The sequence below is a fragment of the Hippocampus zosterae genome, chromosome 1 (genome assembly GCF_025434085.1).
Source record: "Hippocampus zosterae strain Florida chromosome 1, ASM2543408v3, whole genome shotgun sequence".
NCBI lineage: Eukaryota > Metazoa > Chordata > Actinopteri > Syngnathiformes > Syngnathidae > Hippocampus > Hippocampus zosterae.
In genome coordinates this window covers 11,625,368-11,643,921 of record NC_067451.1, presented here as the reverse complement: position 1 = coordinate 11,643,921, position 18,554 = coordinate 11,625,368, and the positions used below count along the sequence as shown (strand labels likewise).

Sequence of the window (18,554 nt, the reverse complement as noted above, 5' to 3'; positions counted from 1 at the left end):
GAAAAAATACATTTTACATACAACAGTGACTTTGACGCTAATAATTTTTGCTTGAGTGATGCCTCAAACATCTGAACAGTCCTATTCTATAAAATACAAACAATAATGAAAATGTGCATTGATGGCAAAATAACGGATTTACAATGATTCACCAGCATAACAGTTTTACATTTGACAAACTACAACCTATTTGTGCGCTATTTAGTTGTAATAGTGGTATTTAGTAGTGTGTGCGCGCGTGAGTGCCATGCAAGAGTGCGTGTGCGTGCATGTGTGTACGTGGTTTTCGAGTGCGTGTGCGCGTGTGTGTGTGTGTGTGTGTGTGTGTGTGTGTGTGTGTGAGATCGCTTATACTTCTCAATTTAAATAATCACTGTAATCTTTTCACTCAAAAATTTGGATCAGTCACAAGCTCTTTCTAACAGTCACATTTCCGAGGGTCCACCATGTATTAGGTGCTTAAGCATTGGTATGAAATATGGTGATCTCATCCGAACCAAATCTATTTTCTACATTTCACAGCAAAAGGATCAAACCACAGTTTTTGCTATTAAAAAAAACAACAACAACAAAAAACGTAGTTGACATCAATTGACATCGAAAGGGGTCCTCATTAGGATTCCTCTTGATGAGATTTCACATTAATGTTTGCTCAAAATTGAAAAGGTTCACCATAAAAAAAATGGAGGCGTGGCACTTATGAGGTACAAATCGTTAGTTTATTTTTAAAATCAAATCGATTTTGGGCACACTCGATGGGTCTTGTATTGTATTTCCCATTAAGCAAGTTGGTCACTTATTAATGGTCAGAGAGGGCATAGTTAGCATAGGTGTCAAACTCAAGTCCTGCAGGGCCACTGTCGTGCAGGTTTTCCAGGTCTCCCTGTTGCAACACACCTGATTCAAATGATCAGGTCATCAGCATGCTCTGCGGAAGCCTGACATTGAACCTGTTCAATGTCCAGGACCTGAGTTTGACACCTATGGCATAGTGGTAATCGTCTTACGTTTGGGGCAGTAAGCATTGGTTCAATTTTCATTCAGTGAGTGTGAGTGTAACTGGTTGGACATTTCTCAGTAACAGCCTGTGTAAATGGGTATCTATTTTAGAGCTTCTCTGTATGAAACTACTCTTCGACCAACAATCACAGCTGACTCTTTTTCTGAAGACGAGTCGTGATTGGTCATTAACCCAGCAACTGTGATGTCATTTTCAGTCTACAGCAAGTGGCAAAATTATTGTCGACTTTTTTTTTGGGGGGGGGGGGGTAGGTGACTCATACAAAAGAGCAACATTCAGCTACCAATGGGGGACTTACCGGTATTCTGTCTGACTTTGAGACGTCAAGAAAAGCCTTTCCAACAACTTAAGGCCGGCAAGGATCATGTGTGTGAAGTGTGTGCGTAAGTACTATTTAGTAAGCGGTACATCACCCATCACTCACATCCTCTAACACACATTCGACTCCTGTGGCTTGGCAGCGTTGTTCACCAGGATGTGGACAAGACGTGAGGTTAAGATGGTGCCTGTCAACCGTCAGGACCTCTGTGTGAGCTGTCCTCCTGATTGCCCTAACTGTAGCAAAAGGTGCTGCATCACACCAGCACCTTGTCGAGTTCATTTCATACCTGACTGCTTCCAAATGGTCATTCCAGACCACTTTTAGGTACAACAAATGCTGCTGCAAACATCTTGTCCTTATACAACAATGCGCTTATCTACAAAAGAGCTGATAAGATAGAACGGCAAGTCATCAATAGTCGGCTCACGCCATTAAATCGACTGAGGAATTGTGCTAACATTTGAAGAAATAATCGTGCTTCTCTTGCATTCTACAGCCTCGCTTTTAATTCCGTAAGCTTTTCCCTCAAACGGATTAACGTGACATTTAAATCAACAACTCCAAAATTAATAAGGCTTATCTCCGGTTGGGCAAAGGACAACATGAATCCTGTCGAGTCAAAGTATGCCATAGTGTTGAAAAGAGCATGAAATGAAAAGCCTTTTTAATTTAAATGAAAAAACTTTTTAATTGCCTGTGTTCTCTGAGGATCCGCCCATCCATCAAATGTGAACCCACACCACTACGTCAATCTCATCATCATCTATTTCCCTTTTACATTTTGAATTTTGTGTCGTCAGGCACTTTCATGCCAAGCCAGAAGGTAGGCAGATCGAGAAGGTAGCAGGTTCAAAATGCTCCACTGGCAGTTGTAGACAGTTTGGGATGGCAGGAAGTTGTTGAGAGGATGGAGCCCCCCTCCCCCCCACACACATATATACATTATTTTATATATATATATATATATATATACACACACACACACACACAACAATACATATTCATAAACACACACACACACTTCAAATTCAGGTTTCCTTTTTTGACTCTCCCGGCACATTTTATGCATGCCATCTGAATCCTGTAGGCTAATGTTGAGCACTAACCCGGTCATGGTTGCGACTTCTTGGCAGCACACGTGTACCAACACTGATTTCTTGATTCAGAGGAATGTCGGCGCCATTTGACTGTCGTTGCTGGACATCCCCGGCCGGGGCACTTGTGTCTTGCGCCTGAAGTAGGTGCTGATGGACAGTCTGCGGCTGGATGGATGCATGGATTGAGGAGCCGTTGAGTAGAAAGGAGCGTCAGCGCGGAGCGCCGATTCGTATGTGAAACTGGGAGTCGCGGCTTGGGTTTGAAGCGGACTTACATGAGACAGGAGAAGAGAGCCAATCTCTCTTTTTCGTTAATGCATCTTGTTGCTTTCAAGCTTAGCTTGTAGCAGGCGTGTGCACATTGCAGCATGACGTCTTTGATCCACTGGTGAAAAGAACACTAATCACAATTCTCACCTAAGGGCTGCCACCAATGACTATTTTGCTAGTCGACTAGTCACCGATAGCGGTTGCAATTAGTCGACTACGGTAATTTGATCACCTGTAAATTGCAGCATATTGCACCAAAAAGCAGCTGCTCTTTTATAGCCATCATTATCCATCCATCCATTTTCTAATCCACTGATCCTGATAAAAGGTAGCGGGCATGCTGGGGCCGATCCCAGCTGACTTTGGGCGGTAGACCCTGAACTGGTTGCCAGCCAATCGCAGGGCGCACGTAAACGAACCATTTGCGCTCACAAACACAACTAGCGACAATTAAGTATGTTCCTTCAACCTGCCATGCTTGTTTTTGCATGTCACAAAGATGCGCTCTTTCACTCCCTCTCTCCCCCAGCAGTCCATTCGAGGTACCAGCTGCCTATCGAGAGGCCATGTTAATTAAATTGGAGTTAGAGTATTTTAGTGAAAATTAAATATTAAAAGTTGATTTTACTAATAATTCACTAATCTTCAAACTAATTAGACAATTTATCATGATTAAAATAAAACATTGGGAATTGTATCTGTATTTACTTTTATTCATATTCAACCAATTAGATGAGAGAAATGAATCCAAAATAAAATGGCATACATTTGACCACATATTAGGAAAATCAGCTCGATTAACGCAACAGATATCGGACTCCATCCATCCATTATCTGAAGCGTCTTCTCTGCACAAGGGCAGTGGCTGTGCATGCTGGACTGTATCCCAGCTGTCTTCGGGCAGTAGGCGGAGTACACCCTGAACTAGTTGCGGGGCACACACGGTGGTGGATAACCACCGTTCACACTCCCGATCACGGTCACACCCATGAACAATTTAGAGTGGTCAAAATCATGTAAATATTTTGGATGCATACATCCACCTAGCTGGATGGATGTACGCAATGCATTATCAGATGTTGCCCTCAGTTTTCACACAACCTGCAGAATACCCCTTGTGTAAAATCACAATTCAAACCTACATTTTAAACAGACAATGTGTCAACTGAAGATTCGTAGTAACAGCTGCAGCTGCTGTTCAAGAGCTTTATTAAATAAAGCTTGCTCGTTTGCATTACATGGGTCCTGCAATTGGCTGGCATCCAGTGCTGGGTGTACCCCATTTTTCGCCCCAGGCAGGTGCAAGATCACCTGCAACCAAAATGAGGATAGGCACTACAGAAATTGGATGGATGGGGGTTGAGGGCTCGCTTAAGATGCAGATAAATGTTTCCCTCTGCTGGACAACCACAGTAGTATCCATCACCAGGTCTCAGAGAGGCCCATCTTTGTCCCATCACAGTTACAAACCACAATTGGTTCCATCAGTCTCAGGCCTAAATTCTTATTTTTATTACAAAACAAAAATTAACATAATTGTGACCCACCTGCCCATATTTCACTTTGAACGCCTGCATACATCGATAACACATACTTACATCCGTACATAATTCTGCTTCACAACATTCACACTTTCACAATCGCCCCCCCCCCTCCCTTCCCCAACAGTCCTGTTGTCAAACTGTGTGACAACAAATGCAGTGCAAATTCAAAGTCTACTGCTGGCCCTCTTTCTTCTCGCCTTCTGAGCTGCTGCCGCTATCACCACTGCTGCTGCTGCTGCTGTCACGCTCTGACGCCATCTGTAGGAGAAAGAACCAAAGAACACACACAAAAATTATACTTTGTAACCTGGCTGTAACTATTCATTTACAGGACGCTTACATGATGAGTGGGCTATTAAACATGCATTTAGTCCAGTGTTGGGATCTGCTTCATGCAAGTATTATTATTTTTTTGTGTGTGTAAATTTGGTACGGGTTTGTTTCTCCACAAACGGCAGAAACAAAAATCTGAATCACTCGAGTGGTGGCGTATATGAAGCCCTCTCCTATGCAAGTCTGGGCACTCAAAAGCCAAGGTACCATTGTATTTCTTCAGGATTATTACCCTTTGTTTGTTTCAAACATTGGTAACTTTTCATTTCCAAATATCTCTGACTATCGTTTTATGCTGATGTACATAATCACTATGAACAGTTATTATACACACATAGAAGATAAATTCAAGCAAAATCTAATTAGGCTGAATGTTTCCCCCTGAACGACAATAATCCTCACACCCCTGCGCCAAGCTATCACTTGAATGCTTTTGCTCCTAGGCTTGGAACTTTTAAGATAGTCGTGATGGTCTTGTTTCCTAAGACAAATGACTGGGGTTGACGACACCATTGTACACACCTTCTTGTAGGCCATTTCAAAAAGCTTGAGCGACGCCTGCTGAAGGTTGCTGGCTGCCTGCTTGATGTTCTCTCCCGTTTCCGAATCCTTATTGGTAAGGAGATCTCGGACCTTGGTGATCTCCTCCTTTAGCTTGGTGCACTACAAGGAGGAGTTACAAAAGCTTTCAAGCTGGATTTCAAGGTTATTCCAGAACGGCCAAACATCCCACAGTGTGGCCCTGTGCATACTTCACTGCACAATTCCAAGCCCCAGTTTGTCAACACTTCATACAAATTAGTACAATGCTATTTACTGTAACTTCCTCCCGTTTGTGGCTAATTCAAAGTTGTCGTTTATCCAAACAACTTCTGTATTCAGTATTCTGAAGCCTGTGAAAAGTAGCACAGCTACAAGAACGATCTGAAGAGTATTATCTTCATATGATATAGTCATCTTAATTGGGCAAAACTGTTGTGAAATTATTTGTTTTAATTCTGGTTACTTGAACTAGTAAAACTATTTTTCGAAATCAAATGACAATGTTGACAAAAGTAACATTTCTTTTTGCCCCAATAGTCTTTTGTTCATGGTGGGGCAGCTGTCAATAATTGTCAGGAACAATCACGCCATTTTTGCCATCCGTCCAAATTGAAGGCCCAAGGCTGAACTTGAGCACATAAGCGTCATTTACCACCTCATCTAATCGTATCATCAAGAACAATATTTACATTCTATTTCTTCAAGATTATACATGAAATTGTGATCTATTTATTAAAAACAAAAAGCTCCCTATATACAAATCACACCAACAAAAAATGTAGTTTACTTCATCAGCAGGAAGCTGGTCCTTGAATTCCTCCATCTTTGATTCCGTATCATGAACAATGCCCTCTGCCATATTAACAGCTTCCACACGCTCCTATCAGACACAATGAGATCAGCAGTCAGGCAGACCAGTCAAAGGCATGATTGAATCGGAAAAAATAAAACAAAATCTTAACATTCAAGTTACCACTATTAAACCTGGAATTCTGCGGTGACTATATACGCCCACATTACGATGTGCTGAATGACTCAATTTGCAAATACGCAGACATAACATTATCAGTTATAGATTCTAGTAGTTTAAATAAATACGTATGAATACAATTCAAGTTGCCATTATTCCGACAGATTTGAAGCAACCGTCAAGGAAAATGTTTCACCTACATACTCATTTGGTCAACATGCATTATAATTCAGAGCAAATTGATCACACCGAAAAGGAATCAGCAAAACGTCATGACTCAGTGTAATCTAGCCCCAAAAGAAGCTTGTGATGAACCCTGGCCACTTGAGCTCCTCCCTCACCAATGCCTTGACTATCCACTCCTTCAGCACAAGGCCCTCACCTTTCTCCTTCTGTCCTCTTCTGCATACTTCTCTGCGTTCTTCACCATGTTCTCAATGTCGTCTTTGCTAAGACCTCCTGATGACTGGATAACAACTACGGACAAAAGAAAAAAACAAGCAACACCGATTATGTTTCTAAATCCACCTGTGAAACGTACCATTGCAGAAGTAGTAGTCAAAGTCTGCGTAGAAGGAGCAGCTGTAGGAACAACTTCACTGCGGTGTCCTATCTACTAACCATTTCATTCTGCCTTAGCGTTTAACCGTTAGCCCCAGGGTGGAACGACTTGATAAAAGCTCTTAAAAGTTCAATTTGAATTTAATTCAAACCTGAATTGGAATATTTGCACAAACTGTGTCAAATATGTAACATTGTCTTTACGCGATTGTGTGTACTAAGATTTGGATCGAACTGGCCGCACTTGCAACGGGGAGAAAAACTCACTCTGCTGTTCCCGGCCTGTCCCTTTGTCCTTGGCGGACACATGGACGATGCCGTTGGCGTCGATGTCAAAGGTGACCTCGATTTGGGGAACGCCGCGTGGGGCAGGAGGGAGTCCCACCAAAGTAAACTGACCCAGCACCTTGTTGTCTGCCGCCATCTCCCTCTCACCCTGACACACTTTGATCTCCACTTGAGTTTGTCCATCTGCTGCTGTGGAGAACACCTGAGGGGGAGCGGGAAGAAATGAGCACTTCAGTGTCCTTTTCCCAAGATTAACAGGCTAAGATGTCATGTGTCCATGTAGACCATCAACATGTCTGTACCTGGCTCTTCTTGGTCGGAATGGTCGTGTTCCTGTTAATAAGTTTGGTGAAAACCCCGCCCAGAGTCTCAATTCCAAGCGACAGTGGCGTCACATCCAGAAGCAGCACATCCGTGACATCTCCTGCGAGGACACCACCCTGGATGGCTGCCCCTATAGCCACAGCCTCATCTGGGTTGACAGACTTGCTTGGTGCGCGGCCAAACAAGTCTTGAACAGTCTGCTGGACCTAAAAGAGGGAGACTGTGTTAGTGCAATGAGGCATCAATACGCCTGTGCCAACTGGATGGGCAGAGCTGCAGTATAGCATTTAACTTGGGCCAGACATCGAGAATTCCATCACACATATTGCTGCATACCTTGGGCATGCGTGACATGCCTCCAACCAGAAGCACCTCTCCAATGTCACCCTTGGACACCTCTGCATCTTGCATGGCCTTCTGACAGGGTGCGACCGTGCGACGGATCAGGTCGGCCACGAGGCCTTCGAACTGAGCACGAGTCACTTTCATATTGAGATGCTTGGGACCGGATGCGTCCATGGTCAGGTAGGGCAGATTGATGTCGGTCTACAAGCGAGAGCATACAATCAAGTTACAGAGCAGCCCGGCTAGGAAAATACCCAAATGACTCGTTTTGTTTTATTGACATTAATGGAGGGAGTGAATGATGCTACAGCATTTCGAAAGGAAAGATGCCTCTGAACAATGTCTGCCTGCCCAGAAGATCTTGGTGAATGGTTGCTAATCCAGGACAAGGTTGTCTTTCTAAATGAGACACCTGCCACTTAGTTATGTTCATATTAATCATGTCACATGCTTAAAATTGTAAGTAAAGATGTAAAGCTCTATGAAGTAATATCTTTTATTTCCACTGCGTATTTTATTGTAAAACAGGACATACAGAAGAATCTGATAATCTTTTTCAAAGCATCAATCCATTCATTCTCCGTATCGCTTATCCTCATAAGGCTCGCACGTGTGCTGGAGCCTATCCCGGCTGTCATTGGGCGAAAGCCCGGCTGCACCCTGATCTGTTCACCAGCCAATAACTGAAAGTATACTTAGGATTTTCCAAAACTTCACCCCTTTTGAAAACCCGGCGGAAACCCTGCCTGGACAGCTGTCAATTCCTGAAATGATGCATGCATACCTGCAGTGACGATGACAGCTCACACTTGGCCTTCTCGGCAGCCTCTCTGACTCTCTGGAGGGCCATGCTGTCTTTCGTCAGATCCACACCAGACTGAAGTGGCAAAATAACATGAATCTGAATATTTCAACTCACGGGGCCGCAGTCAAGATGGTCTTTCGTTAATCACCTCTCTCTTAAATTCTTTGACAATGTGTTTAAGTAGGGGTAGGTCAAAGTCCTCTCCTCCAAGGATGGTGTCGCCATTGGTGGACTTCACCTCAAAAACTCCCTTCTGTATCTCCAAGATGGAGATATCAAACGTACCTCCACCAAGATCATATACGGCAATACTGCAAAACAAACAAGCTGGTTTTACTGTGGAACTCGATGACAGCGAAAGAAGGCATCAGTGATTCAAAAAAAATTCGCAGCCATAGTCTACCCTTTGCGCTTAAAGAGGAAGTCAAGTCAAAGATTTTCTTAAACATGTTATTTACAATAATATGTCCATGTGCTCAGCACCAGTGAAAACATGGCATTTTAATTAATATTGCATTTGTGCTTCTAAATTAAGTAGAGAAATCCACACGATTTTATGTACTTGTTAAGTCAAAATTGTGTCAGCATTTATGTGTTGCAGTTAAATGATGACACCACTCTGACTGGCTTCTTTCAATTTTGGCATTTACTGATTAAAAATAAGCTAATGAGCTAACTCCATACCAAAGTATTAACATTTTTGTTTGATTTTCACATGACTCATTTAGTTTAGAATCAATTCCACTCACATCTTGTCCTGGGTTTTGTCCAAGCCGTAGGCCAGCGCAGCAGCTGTGGGCTCATTGATGACGCGCAGGACATTCAAACCAGCAATCTGACCAGCGTCCTTGGTAGCCTGAATGCACATCAACACAGCAATTAGTGACAATGAGCTTTCACAGGAGATGACTCAATGAGCTGACGTAGTTTGGTTCGCCGGTGTGTGCGCTTGCGCCTGCGTGCTTTTACCTGTCTCTGAGAGTCATTGAAATAAGCTGGTACTGTGATTACAGCATTCTTCACTTTAGTTCCAAGGTAGTTCTCTGCAACAAACAAAATCACCAAAATAGCACCAGATCAAACGGTGTCTGCTGTGAACAAGAAAACCCTGAGAAAAACAGCCATTACCTGCCGTCTCCTTCATCTTCATCAGGACGAAGGCCCCAGCCTGACTGGGGGAGTACATTTTTCCATGAGCCTCCACCCAAGCATCACCATTAGAAGCACGCACAATCTTGTAGGGCACATTCTTCCTGTTGATGGAGAACAAAATTACATTAGCTAAAAGATCTACCAATCATCCGAGATTTGCTTAAACCTACTCACAAGTCTTTCTGGACTTCAGCGTCATCAAAGCGGCGGCCAATCAGTCTCTTTGTGGCGTACAACGTATTCTGAGGATTGGTGACAGCCTGCCGTTTGGCAGGCATGCCAACCAGGCGCTCCCCTTCGGCCGTAAAGGCAATGACTGAAGGAGTTGTCCTGGCTCCCTCTGCATTCTCCAACACCTGCGAAGAAAGAACTTCCGTGTATTACATTGTTTCATGTACACTGTGCTGCACTGAGGTCATTAGAGGCGGCAGTCTTTTGACAAAACATTAACTATGGGTTTTGCCAAAAGGTGACTGGATGCAATATAGTCTGGTAAAAACCTATTTTATTCATAGGGTTCCCATTCAAAAGTTAGTTCAAGCCACTTTTTGCTCAATAAACACAAGAACTGTCATATTGGGCATCACCTTTGCTTGTTTACCCTCCATGACAGCAACGCATGAGTTGGTGGTTCCCAGATCAATTCCAATGACTGCCCCCTTGATGGCTTCCGACCTGCAAAAAAGTCAACTAATATTAGTCATGTAGCTTTTTGAAATGAAAAATTGTTTTCCTCCAATTTATTGCTATATTTAACATTCATCTATTACGTATGCACAAATTAACAAATAATCAAAAAAGCAACATAGACTGTCAATGTTTTCTTTAAGCAGTTTTCTTCCAAGTTTGGACTGACGATTATATCTAGAGCCCATATAACCAATTGAAATATACTTACGCATAGTCTCTCCTGGACAGGGCTCTAAGAGCATCAGATTGGAAGCCACTCCAGTGAGCCTGTGGGGAAAACACAATGTAGTTTCTACATCCAAGGCTTTAGGCCAATTAAACGCTCTAACATGATTGGGACAAAAAAAACACATAACATGACATCACTGCACACACACTCGTATTTGGCAGCTTGGAAGTACACGACTCAGGTCAAACGAGTGTATGATTCATCGCATGTTTGTTGTACAGAATAAAACTCAATCCCCCCCCAAAAAAAATCACAGCAATGGTCATAATAGTTGACAAGTATAGTGATCAAATCATTAACTAGGCAACTGTGCTCTCTGTATTCAGACATGTTGTAAGTGGAAGCAGTGCACAGCAACAACTGACAATGAATAAAGGCCGACTATTTCGATTTCATTTGGTTAAGCTTCCTTGATTTAACATGTTCGGAATACAGAGGCATGTATTTACATTGGCATCATGGGTCCTTGGAAAATCTCTCCCTGTAAGTGGTCTCTAGACCCACAACCTTTGAGAACGACCACATTGGATGAAAATTGCATCAGGTAGGAGGGCATCACTTTGAAGGTCAACGAGTCATACATCCGCCACAGACTTGTGATGATACATAAAAAACATTGGCTAAATTAACTATTTAACACTGCAAGCATCACAAACATTGAATACGACGGAGACAATTACAGGTTACATGATTATCGAACTCCACAACCACCAAAATGTCATAGGCAGGCGTTCGCATTCATTCGCTCTCTGCAAAACATAATTATCAACCCGATGCTAGATCAAATTAGTGCGGGTTCAATTACAAACGACTGTGTAAAATACATTGCAGTGCACGTGACGACCAAATGACAAATGGCGTTTTAAAAGTCACGAGAACAAGATAACCTCATGCTAACTGCTAACAAAATATACATCGCAGCGGCCTTACGAAAGTAGCAATAAACAACGAGAAGAATGTCTTAATTGTCGTTTAAGTGTGTGGGAAGCTCACCTTTGTTAGCAAAGATGACACATTTCGTGCGCAGCTTCTTGTCGGCAGAGTCCTTGAAACACTTCGGGCAACGCTCAACATTTTTAACAGCTCGGCTAACTAACTGTAATAAAACGAGATGAACCGTTTAAGAGTAAAGAATACTGACAAATTTTCAACAATCGCAGCCTTTTGTCTTCTCAAGAGCTAGGTGAGGATCAATGCTAGCGCTTGATTTCCGTCACACTACCGGTAGATAGTCAAGCGAAAGGCTAAAGAACTGCGACGCACCTTCTGGAATTATCCAACACGTGTAACACCATGCAAAGCTGGAGGACCCCTAAAATAGGATGTTGAGGTAATGCCTGGGTATATTTTAACCATTTGGAAACTTAATTCCCTTTATAAAATTATTTAAATCACATGTTGACCTGGAAGAGATATTTAGGATCTTATAAAAACATTATAATATGAAATATAAAAAAGAATGTATTATATTTTGTCGGGTTTTACAATCACGATTAGTATCGGGCACCTCTGCCCGTGGGCATATGAAGGTCATGATGTAACGGGACCATCGACAGTTTCACAGATGTTACATCAGGGATGTAGATTGAAAATAAGTAAATAAAATGACCACCGACATGATCTTATGTCAGGAGTCACTGATCATTCACGGTAAATCCAATGTCATACTCACGTTTAAAAAAAATACTTGACTGAGTGAGATAAAGCCAAAGCTAATATCATATTGCTTATTCGTGATCGGTTTGCATTGTATTACACTGGAAAATGTAAGTGGGATAAAGTAGCTTTTTAGTCAGGCCGTGTCAGTTTTATTGACACATTTCTTTAATTGAGTCCTTCCGTTTCCGTCTCCAGTGAATGCAACATTCGATATTCTCGCGAGAAGTGAGCATACAGGGAAACGTGGCTTTGTGGCTGAAATACAAATACAGTACAGTACTGCAAGACAAAAAAATCTGCACACTTTTTCAGTCATATCAGTAGTTAATTAAGTAACTGAAAGCCACACATAGACATATCAGATAAGCACAAAATTTGAGAGACAGTGGCAACTGTCAAGAATCTCTTTTCATTGCTCGCTTGTCAACATAGGGTTTGGAGGCTCTCTCTTTGCAGCCGTGAAGGGAAAGGAGCATTCACTGGTCGTCGTTGAGCAGCTTGTCAGCGACCATGGCAGAGAGCCTTTCTTCGGGTGAATTCTCCAGCTCTCTGACGAGCTCCACCAGCCTTCCTCCGCCGAGGACTCGTATCTTTAAAATCATCGTTATCGGGGACTCGGGGGTTGGCAAGACGTGCCTGACGTACCGCTTTTGCGCCGGAAAGTTCCCCGAGAAGACAGAGGCCACGATCGGGGTGGACTTCAGGGAGAGGCTGGTTGATATTGACGGCGAGAAGCTCAAGGTGGGCATCGCAGCTCGTGTGAATTTTAGTAATTATTTTGTTGTCTTTCTAATATTAGCTCAGATGAGGGGGGAACAACCACAAGAAATCCTCGTCCTCACCTTTAACCATGTATTTATTCTCACTCCCGTGGTTGTCTCATCTATGGTGCGCCCAGGAATTCTTGTGTGATTACATGTCTCTCATGGGGACTGGAATTGCAGATGTGGCACAAATACTCAATTCTTAATGTATGCATGTTTTTGGATCAAACGGAACATTTTTGCAAACCAGAAGCTCATGATTATTTTGGGCTGGCACAAGACAACCCATTCACCATTGTTGCCGAAAACATTATCACTCGCTTCTCTTGATTTGTTGCTCATGTTGTTAATGCTTCTATGTCACTACTTTCCGTTTTTCCCCCTTTCTTTCTACCTTTAAGACCCCAAGGTCTCAATCATCAAATCTCGTTCATGGTTGACATCACCTCTGACGTCTATTGTTTTTATGTTGTATGATCATCTGCGGGGGTTAATAAAAGTAACAAGCCTATCTTGACAAAGTAAGAGTAGGTAAAATTAGTAGTCAGAAAAAGAAACATTTAAGGAATGTTGTAATGTTTCAGAGACCTGAAAACTACTTGTGTCGTATTTTGTTGCTTTCCACCACACTGATGATGTCGTTCAGTTTTTACTTACTTAAATTACTTGCAATGCTTGCTTGTCCTGTTGACTCACCGATTGTTGTGAGTTAATCAAGATTGCCTTTTGTTTGGATTTTTTTGGGTGATACTTCTTCCAAATGCTACCGCTTCTATCTACAGATCCAGCTGTGGGACACAGCAGGCCAGGAGCGCTTCAGGAAGTCAATGGTGCAACACTACTACCGCAATGTGCATGCTGTCGTCTTCGTTTATGACGTGACCAACGCTGCCAGCTTCCGCAGCCTCCCCGCTTGGATCGAGGAGTGTAAGCATCACGCTTTGGGCATAGAAGTGCCCAGGATACTCGTTGGAAACAAGTGCGACCTCCAAGACTCCGTCCAAGTAGGAACAGACCTGGCGCAGCAGTTCGCTGACTCCCACTCCATGCCTTTGTTCGAGACCTCCGCTAAGAACTCAAACAGCCAGGGCAGCATAAATTCTGGCAATAGTGACCACGTTGAGGCTATTTTCATGACGGTGGCTCACAAGCTCAAGTCTCAGAAGCCTCTGGTGTTGAGCCAACCTCCTGCAGGATCAGGTGCAAGCATCAACTTGAGCAGCAGAATGGAGGATGGCACTGATGGGTCACGGGGTTGGGCTTGTAGCAGCTGCTGATTGGCGGAGAGACAAGACCAGAACAATGAATCATGCGGATGCACAGACTGATTCTCAGCCACAAGAAAATCAACAGTTGCACAGGCTTGCGCTTACATTCATTCATGAGCGTCAAGTTTTGGCTGGATGGCAAGTTGATTACTGTGTTGGAATGAAAATGAGATGAAATCAGTTCATCTATCTTTTGTGGTCTTTGGCCACCAACAAAAAGCCCTGAAGCATAAATACAGAATTTGAAATGCACCTGCGATTGCTGGGACAATGGTTGAAATGTGAAATCTAAGCATGGTAAAGAGTCAGCAGTATTTACTCTCTTTCTTCTTTGTCATAATAAAATACCTCAGTTCTTGAGAACTGACTTCACACTAGTAGATGTATGGCAAAAAATTGTTCTCATGGTACATGCTATCAAATGCAAACCTTTCTACATTACTGCGTATCCTGCAGCATGTGATGTAATGATTCACTTTCAAGCATTCGTCTTTCACTGAGGATAAAGGATACAAAGGGAACCTTCGAGGATGACATTCACAAAAGCACTTATACACAATATACCGGTACAGCAGACCCCCAAATATTCACGGTTTGGCACAAGCAAATTTGCATGTTAATTTTTGGCGTGGGGGACGGGGGCGTCCGACATACCACTCATTGTTTTCTGGGGAATACATATTGAATGCATTTTTTTGTTTGTTTTTTTATGACTTTTTTGGGGGGTAGATTAAAAAGTCCTTCTTCCCCCATCACATTTTAATGACCATCAATTATACATGTATTTTCTCCTGTCAAGGGCTGGCTGGGAATCGCAGTATACGGTGATATTAAACTGTGTTTTCTAGGGTAATGCAAGTGGGGAGGAAAATAATTGCAGTGGTTTTGTCACGTGACATTGCAATAAACAATAACATCTGGTGCCATCTCTACAAACAGCAGGTAAATCAAATGCAAGTACTTTTTTCGCAGAATTTATTCATGAAATGGTTTACAAATTTAAAACTCACATTGTTACAGCAGAGGCAGTGAAATACTAAGTTTAGGTAAATATAACGTAAGAAACTATGTACAGTAATCTTTAGTGAAAGAAAGATGCTACTGGAGTGCTCAATGCTTGGTACCTGCTCTGTCAAGAAAACAAATGATTGGCACAATCTTAAGCAGCATCACGTCTTCCAGTCGGGTGTGAAAGTATGAGAAATTTGTTTTAGTTCAGTCTACTGTATGGAGGCAACTTTAAGGGACCTTCCTGCTCTGTGGTACCAGAGTCTATCGTCTGAGCTGGAGAATTGAAGAGCCTGTCATCACCTCCAGCTACAAGCAGAAAAGCAACATCAGACTCTCACAGCTGACAGTAAAAGGTTCACATTGGTCAAATGTCAGTGACTTGAAGATTGAGAACTGTTACCTTGCCAGGTACACACCATCTCAGCTTCCACTGGGTCACACTGTGGAACCAGTGTCTCCTGCAACACATACACACAATACAAATGGGCTAACATGGAAAATGTGAAAATGGCAGGGCTCAAGTATAACACCTTAAATGGTTTGTATGCACTGTTCCTAAGGGTATAAAGCAAAATGTGTGGAAGGGTGAATGAGCTAAAAATATATATACACATGTTGAAATGTATTAATTTACAGGTTTCACGATATACTAAGTTTAGCCATGGGTGTCCAAAATCGGTCCTCAAGGGCCGCTGTCCTGCCTTTTTTCCAGCTCTCCCCAAAGCAACACACCTGATTCAAATCATCAGGATCGTTCTGCTGCTGCTTCAGAGCTGGCTGATGAGCTGATCATCTGAATCGGGTGTGTTGCAGACGGGAGAGCTGGAAAACAGGCAGGACAGTGGCCCTCCAGGCCCGAAGCTGGACATGTCTTTAGGCAATGGAAAAAGTGCATGTTGACCATTTGTAAAGTGACATGATTACACAAAGTTTAGGAGAACCAAGCAATCGTCTCCTAATTTTAGCAATTTTTTTTCCGTTAAGAAGTCAAAATGATTGATCATGGTTCATCACTGCTCATCTGTGATCCTCATCAGACATATCGCCTGTCAGTAAAAATAAATGTGTTGACCAAATGCTCTTATCTTGTCTCTGATTATGTTGTCAGGCATCTGTACAGCTAAAAATAGTTTTGTTTTGGGGTTTTTTCACAAAAAAAACATTCTGTGCCATCAAAACAAGAAAGAAAGAAAAAACAATCACTGGAGCAATGCGCATTCACCGAAGAAAATATTTATAGCTCAGTGCCTTTGTGGGGATAGAAAATGTAACTAATGCCGACGGTATTTGTAAGCACCAGTCCAGTTCGAGCGTCGTAGCAGCCACACCAAGGTAGACTCCTGCAACCCACGTAAGCAATGAGGGATGACAGGAGCAGGCTGAGAATGCAGCTTAGGAGCGTGGTGGCGTTGGCACCCTTCACCATCCGATGGAGCACAAATGTCTGTGGAGAGACAACAAAGACCAAGCAAGCTTGGTGCACTCAAGTGTGATTATGATAGCAGATGGAAATGGAGAAAGTTTGGTGAATGTGATTACCACTTCGGGACTGTTATGATGGTGGAAGACTTCCTTATCTTCCTCTCCATAAGTGAGCGTTAGACAAGAATAGCCCATTACAAAGAAAGAAGCCACGCAAGAAAGGCACGCTGCTGTCACCATCACACTCACCTGGAGGAAGTACGGTCAAGGAAATGTATGTGTGTGTATTTTATTAATATTATTTTTTGTCTTTATGTTCCGAAACAGACATATAAATTGATCTATATACAGAGCAGTGTACAGGAATATTTACCAGTGTTGGATTTTTCCTTTGAGATGCAAACAGAGCCAAAACACCTGGACAAGCCATGACCTGAAGATTTAAACAAAAAAAAAAGAACGTAACAACACAAAATGGATGGCAAACAGAAGACAAAAGAACCGGCGGGACAGTTTGGAAACTTGGGTTGGGTTGAAGGTGCTTTTCCATTAGCCCTGCTCCACACCAAAATGGCCTCGCTTGGCCTTAGATGTTCGCGTTTCCATTTGACTTTTTCGGGGCCAAAGAGCCGTTTTTCAGAGGTGGTTCTAGAGCACTGGCCATCTGAGGCAGAGCGGGGTCGCATTATCACTGTCATCTGATTGGTGGACAGAGATGCAGCAAAGAACTCCGCACCAAATCTGAATATTGAATCTGCTACTGGTATTTGAAGTTATATATGGAATACTTATAGGCAACAAGAAATTTCTTTTGGTCAGTTTTGTTATCTTACATGTTGTCCTCACACACCCAAAAGTTTGGATGCACATTTACCTACTCATAAAAGTTACTGATGACACAACATTGAAGTTGGACTTTTGCACCATTACCATACCGAACTATCGGTAGTCATGTCTTCCTCTAAATGAAACACACGTTAAACATGGCACATCAAAGCACTTGCCTTGTAGGCCTACTAAATGTGATCATTTTTAATGGGCATTTATGCAGCTGAAACAGGTAGCCTTCAACAAAGCATTTTAATACAACATGATAATCATTATGGCCTTCATAAATACGTTTTGGGTTTTTTTTTGGGGGGGGGCAGGAGAGGTAATGCACACTTTTGTCCCTAAAGTCAAGTAAAAAATATGGGGGTCTGAGGGAGAGGGTCATCTCATTAATTATTCTACAAACCTGAGATTCATATGAAAACTGTGACTATCAGGTCATTGTATTTCTTTCTCCTTGCATTGCTTTTACACTTAGTTTTTTTAAACCCCATTACTTTTATACTTAAAATAAATACAGGAATTTAAACCTCAACTTAAGCCTTTTTAAATCCCAATATCAATACTTCTAACTTGAGTAATTAACTGGACCACTGAACTTGCTGTTGTTTTATTATTTCTACTGGGAGTGTAGGAATAGCTCTGAATGTTTTTAACTCCTGCTGTGGGTGTAGGCAACTTTCAATTCTTGTTTTAAACTAAAAATACTCGAGAGTGAATCAACAGTGCCAATATCTCAATTACTTGGATGCAAGATTACGAAGTGCGCAGGTGTGTTGGTCTCACCATTCCGCCCCACACTGGTGTCCTGGTTGTGCTAAGCGGGGTGTCCTTGCGGAAAACGGCATCCATGACGCCACAAATCAAACAGATCGCCGCACACGCCACTTGGAGGACACCCAGGAAGAGTACGCGCTTTTGGTTAAAAATTAAATATCTGAAGCGGTCCATCGCCAGCCGTCAACCCGCTCGATGGTCGACCAAAAGACGCCACGTCTGGCACAAGCGAACATTTAATTTAGCATTCAGGCTTCAAGCTGGCAGTTGAAGAGCACGATTCGGACTTCCCGTCTCCAAAAATCCAAAGTATGAGTTGTTATATCCA

At 42.5% G+C, this 18,554-nt stretch overlaps 3 protein-coding genes across 5 annotated transcripts; 1 reads left to right on the top strand and 2 right to left on the bottom strand.

Moving 5' to 3' along the window:
- Nucleotides 1–3,902: 3,902 nt before the first annotated feature.
- On the bottom strand, nucleotides 3,903–11,785 carry hspa9 (heat shock protein 9). Its single transcript, XM_052046739.1, has 16 exons — nucleotides 11,488–11,785; nucleotides 10,474–10,532; nucleotides 10,163–10,250; nucleotides 9,750–9,931; nucleotides 9,552–9,676; nucleotides 9,393–9,466; nucleotides 9,173–9,279; nucleotides 8,572–8,734; nucleotides 8,403–8,495; nucleotides 7,610–7,819; nucleotides 7,252–7,479; nucleotides 6,929–7,151; nucleotides 6,483–6,577; nucleotides 5,918–6,010; nucleotides 5,110–5,250; nucleotides 3,903–4,512 (listed from the first exon to the last, which is right to left on the bottom strand). The coding sequence occupies exons 1-16, from the start codon at nucleotides 11,566–11,568 to the stop codon at nucleotides 4,426–4,428; spliced, it is 2,049 nt and encodes a 682-aa protein (XP_051902699.1). The 5' UTR covers nucleotides 11,569–11,785; the 3' UTR covers nucleotides 3,903–4,425.
- Nucleotides 11,786–12,000: 215 nt separating this feature from the next.
- Nucleotides 12,001–16,272, top strand: rab33ba (RAB33B, member RAS oncogene family a). Of its 2 annotated transcripts, XM_052052796.1 has the most exons (3): nucleotides 12,001–12,144; nucleotides 12,586–12,894; nucleotides 13,700–16,272. In XM_052052796.1, exons 2-3 carry the CDS (start codon nucleotides 12,664–12,666, stop codon nucleotides 14,192–14,194), a joined length of 726 nt encoding a protein of 241 aa, XP_051908756.1. In that variant the 5' UTR covers nucleotides 12,001–12,144; nucleotides 12,586–12,663; the 3' UTR covers nucleotides 14,195–16,272. The 2 variants fall into 2 exon arrangements, with proteins under 2 accessions (XP_051908756.1, XP_051908681.1); XM_052052721.1 differs by lacking the exon at nucleotides 12,001–12,144 and having other exon boundaries at nucleotides 12,191–12,894.
- zgc:113425 (uncharacterized protein LOC541425 homolog) lies at nucleotides 15,144–18,476 on the bottom strand. Of its 2 annotated transcripts, XM_052053505.1 has the most exons (6): nucleotides 18,236–18,476; nucleotides 16,992–17,051; nucleotides 16,736–16,867; nucleotides 16,494–16,640; nucleotides 15,597–15,654; nucleotides 15,144–15,502 (listed from the first exon to the last, which is right to left on the bottom strand). In XM_052053505.1, exons 1-6 carry the CDS (start codon nucleotides 18,398–18,400, stop codon nucleotides 15,396–15,398), a joined length of 669 nt encoding a protein of 222 aa, XP_051909465.1. In that variant the 5' UTR covers nucleotides 18,401–18,476; the 3' UTR covers nucleotides 15,144–15,395. The 2 variants fall into 2 exon arrangements, with proteins under 2 accessions (XP_051909465.1, XP_051909547.1); XM_052053587.1 differs by lacking the exon at nucleotides 16,736–16,867.
- Between the last annotated feature and the right edge of the window lie 78 nt (nucleotides 18,477–18,554).

Bases quoted from the DNA above. Each gene is read 5' to 3' on its own strand.
- hspa9 (XM_052046739.1), bottom strand. From the start codon at position 11,568: ATGTTGAGCGTTGCCCGAAGTGTTTCAAGGACTCTGCCGACAAGAAGC. The intron at 7,152-7,251 runs GTACAGACATGT...GCTCCCCCTCAG, and splicing joins TTCCGACCAAGAAGAGCCAG to GTGTTCTCCACAGCAGCAGA. The intron at 6,578-6,928 runs GTGAGTTTTTCT...TTTTGTCCGTAG, and splicing joins GACAGGCCGGGAACAGCAGA to TTGTTATCCAGTCATCAGGA.
- rab33ba (XM_052052796.1), top strand. From the start codon at position 12,664: ATGGCAGAGAGCCTTTCTTCGGGTGAATTCTCCAGCTCTCTGACGAGC. The intron at 12,895-13,699 runs GTGGGCATCGCA...TTCTATCTACAG, and splicing joins TTGACGGCGAGAAGCTCAAG to ATCCAGCTGTGGGACACAGC.
- zgc:113425 (XM_052053505.1), bottom strand. From the start codon at position 18,400: ATGGACCGCTTCAGATATTTAATTTTTAACCAAAAGCGCGTACTCTTC. The intron at 17,052-18,235 runs GTGAGACCAACA...TTAAATCTTCAG, and splicing joins CACCAGTGTGGGGCGGAATG to GTCATGGCTTGTCCAGGTGT. The intron at 16,641-16,735 runs GTAATCACATTC...GTCTCTCCACAG, and splicing joins ATCATAACAGTCCCGAAGTG to ACATTTGTGCTCCATCGGAT.